At 48.0% G+C, this 3762-nt stretch overlaps 1 protein-coding gene across 1 annotated transcript; it reads right to left on the bottom strand.

Moving 5' to 3' along the window:
• Positions 1 to 1088: 1088 nt before the first annotated feature.
• Positions 1089 to 3176, bottom strand: LOC146179740 (uncharacterized). The gene is made up of 2 exons (XM_084580266.1): positions 1886 to 3176; positions 1089 to 1795 (listed from the first exon to the last, which is right to left on the bottom strand). The coding sequence occupies exons 1-2, from the start codon at positions 3174 to 3176 to the stop codon at positions 1089 to 1091; spliced, it is 1998 nt and encodes a 665-aa protein (XP_084436392.1).
• Between the last annotated feature and the right edge of the window lie 586 nt (positions 3177 to 3762).

The following is a 3762-nucleotide window of genomic DNA, read 5'->3' as shown; positions in this document are numbered from 1 at the left end:
TGCATATAAAAGCCCTATCTTCAGTGAAAGTAACCTGTCATGAAAATGAAGTAATATATCAAACAGGTGAACAAATTTGTGATTTGTGAAGTTTACCATCTCAAAGTGACACTAGAGCTATGAGGACTATTAAGTTACATCCTCCTATTACATTATTTTTTGTAATAATGTCCATTGTGCACCACTTCATGCAGTTATGCCGCATATACCAATTTCTCTCACCCAAAACTTATCAATCCACATTAATATAGCCTTGTGTGCTCAATACTTCATTGTTTTATTCTGTATGTCTGTTTTATTAAATAAAATGAGAGATTCTGGTGGAAATGGGGAGCAGTCGAAGGCACAACTGCAGCCCTGCCAGCACGTTTGGGTGGCTCTGAAAAGAGCCGTTATCTTCGAAGTCCTCCAATGTGAGGCTGTAAGAAATGATGATCTACAAGTTGCTGTCCTTGGCACCAATCACTGTGGCCTGCATCTGAATATGAGGTTGCAAGTCCGATTCTCAGCAGCATTTCGATGAAGGCAAAAGACACGGAGGCATACCATGCTGTTCCCTCTTGATAGAGGTACATATTTCTTCATGCTGAAATAGCCATCTGACCCGTCGCAGTGGCTTAATGGTTAGGGCGCTTGGCTGCTGAACCCAAGGAAGTGAGTTTTATCTTGCGGCCTTTTTTCAATGGACGCAAAAAGCAAGGAGCCCATGTAGTGTGTGATGTCAGTGCATATCAAAGAACCCCAAGGTGGAAGAGCTTCCCAGACAATTCCTGTATGGCACCCGCCGGGATGGCGCAGTGGTTACGGCGCTTCACTACTGTTCCCAAGGATGCAGGATCGAATCTCGGTATCGGCGGCCGCTTTTCGATGGAGCCGAAAAGCAAGGCGTCCGTGTGCTGTGAGATGTCAGTGCACGTTAAAGAACCCCAGGTGGTCGAAATTTCCGGAGTTCTCCACATAGGCGTCTCTCATAGCCTGAGTCGCTTTGGGACGTTAAACCCACAAACCAAAACAAACTTCCGCTATGGTGGTTCTCATAGCCTAAGTTGCTTTTGGGCATGAAAGCAAACCAACAGCAATAAGAGATTTCACTGCAAGTGGAGAAGAGGAAAACTAATGTGCCCTCGCTTGTATTTAAGCTTCAAGCATTGAACTTGGTTCCTGATATACGAGAGAGGCCACATCTTAGCCTCTTGACTGAGAGCGCTGTAACGCCTTATGTGTAGCCGAGAGCTCTCAATTGGTGTTTTGAAGAAATCGCTGCCATTTGGCAAGATGCCAGCCTTGACATTATCTTCATGCACTTCAACAATGAGAACAGCACAGTTGTCTATTAAGAAGCAGTCGCCCACTTTCACATGTCGGTCAACTCTTATACAAGTCTGTGTGCACTCCCTTGCTTCTGACATCCTGCGGCTGAGCTGTGCCAGTGGCTTGTTCGTAGTTCTCAGCTTCTTCTTAACCTTTCCTAAGTAACTTTCGAAAGGAAAGGCACTGAAATCATCCACAGGCCGATGCTGAAGACACTGCTCTGCCAAGTGCACCAAACTCTGTACGTTGTACACCAGCTGCTTCACCCCATATAGCACACCGAACTGCTGAACAAAATACCTCAGCAAGTCCCGGGCAAAGCTGTTCAGAACTACATGATATTCAGGTACAGCGAGTATTCGCAAAGCCACATGTAACTGTAGGAAGTGTTCATACTTTTCTTTTGGCAGGAGAGATTTCAGAACAGGTCCTAGGTAGAGCAGAAATGTTCTGAATTCAGTCGGTTTCCAACGATCCAACTCCTCTGTTCCTCTGCGTTTTCACTGGAAGAAACTTGGAAAGGCTTTAGCTGCTTCTCGCAACCTGCTGTTCAGTTCACTTCGCTCATCTCTGCTCAGTCGGGCAGCGTGCCCTTGCGAGACCCAATTTTTTAACAGCCGCCGCATTACACCCAGACAGACAAGGTGCATGTATTCCGTAGGAAAGCATGCCACCATATCAATATCCAACTTGGTGAAAGGGGTAACACCAGTGTGGTGCCGCTTATCTTCTTGTGCACGAAATGATACATCACTTCGCTGCGGTGCATAAAGGTCAGAAAATGCCAGCCTGTTTTTCACATAGCGACCCTTTTGGCTGCATCTTTCACAAGCATGGTAGCCTCCGTGTCCTATAATTGCCTTTACAAAGCTCCTTGCTGGGGCATCGCAGATCACAGCTGTCAGTGTCACAGTGGCACTAGTCCCTTTCAGAAGTAAACCGCTGCTGCTCAGACTGTAGACTTCGTCTAGGAATGGAGCGAGAAATTGCTCCAGACAAGGTGGCTTCCCTGCACCACAGTACACACTGACCATAAATGGTGCAGAGTTCTTGAAGTTCGTTATGCGGCAAAGTATAGGCCAAAAACCAGTCTGGCTGCTTTTATACAAAGGCAGGCCATCTATGTTAGCATGCAGCCTGATGTTCTCGGGCACAGGTCCTTGACCAATCGCTTGCTGGATGCCTTTGGCAAGGCCGAAATGAGCAAATGTGTCATTCTGCTCCAGCTGTGATCTCCTTTGCGTCCGCAGCAGGGTCCTTGAATCTTTTGGGAGCTCCGGAATCCCGCGACGACGGCAAAGGTCGAGCATATTATTAAGCAAAGCATGTGTGATGTTGTGCTTGTTAGCAATGACAGCCAACTCCTCAGTGGCCGAGAGACTGTGAAGAAAATTTTCATCAGGCTGACCCACATTCTCAGCCGCTGGACTGCTAGATGTCTCATCACTTGACTCTTCCGAGCTTGTGGCATGATCATTTCTTAAATGTTCTGCAGCATATGAGTCATCCATAGAAAGGTCTGAGCTTGAAGCATCATCACTTCGCCTGCTAGTTGTGCTCAATGTGCTGCTCCCTGATGCATTATCACACTTGCGCACAAATGGTGCTGGTGGATCTGCAGGTGGCCCGCTTCTACTGGTGCAAGCGTCGTCAGCGCAGACTCCGATTCTCCGACTCGTGGTTGCTTCGGACGGTGGCAGGGTGCGAACGTCGAGTAACGATGCTTCACTCTGCGATTGTTTCCTGTCCACGCGTTCTAAGCGTGACGACGTAGAATCGACCGGCCGCCCCGGAATACCGAGCTCTTGCAAGATCTCCCGGTATTCTTTCTCGAAGATGCGGTACTTACGCCTTTTTGCGCTCATGACGAAACGCAACACTCAGCGGTGAGAGACGAGGACCGAAACAGGTGCACAAAAAGACAACAGATGGATACGGCCCGCACCTCTACGCCACAAAAACACAGCGATTACAAGCGAGCGCGCGCTCGGAACCACGTTGGAAGAAAGAGGTGCTCCGAAGGCGCAGTGCGGAGCCGAAGCAGCCACTTAGTGTGGGCGCCAGTGCACTGAACTATGGTCATATAACTGTACTGTTCCGCACGGAGCGGCCGCCAAGGGCAGTGCCGGTGCTGAGGGTCGCTCGTTTTGCTGGCGCTTCTACTGGGCGAACCTGCCACAGGCGCTTCATTTCGACGCGTATGATGTTCGCTTGCATGAAACTACTTCTTTCGCATTCCACTCAACAATTAGACCCCTAATTAATTCTCGAAACAACTGTCTCCTGCGCGCTTGGCTAGATTTCAATGTATACTTTAGCAGCTACAGAAACTGCTTATATAACGGTACTGAGCTGAGAACATATAGAAGTTGCGGTTTGGCGCTGCTTTCACGTGTATATTGTGTTACGGCACATGTTAAATGGTGTAATATTTGATTTCAGTTTTAAATT

The sequence above is a fragment of the Amblyomma maculatum genome, chromosome 9 (genome assembly GCF_055883805.1).
Source record: "Amblyomma maculatum isolate TAMU_Amacu chromosome 9, ASM5588380v1, whole genome shotgun sequence".
In the NCBI taxonomy this organism is placed as follows: domain Eukaryota; kingdom Metazoa; phylum Arthropoda; class Arachnida; order Ixodida; family Ixodidae; genus Amblyomma; species Amblyomma maculatum.
The sequence above is the reverse complement of the archived record's forward strand: the minus strand, read 5'-3'. Positions and strand labels throughout refer to the sequence as shown.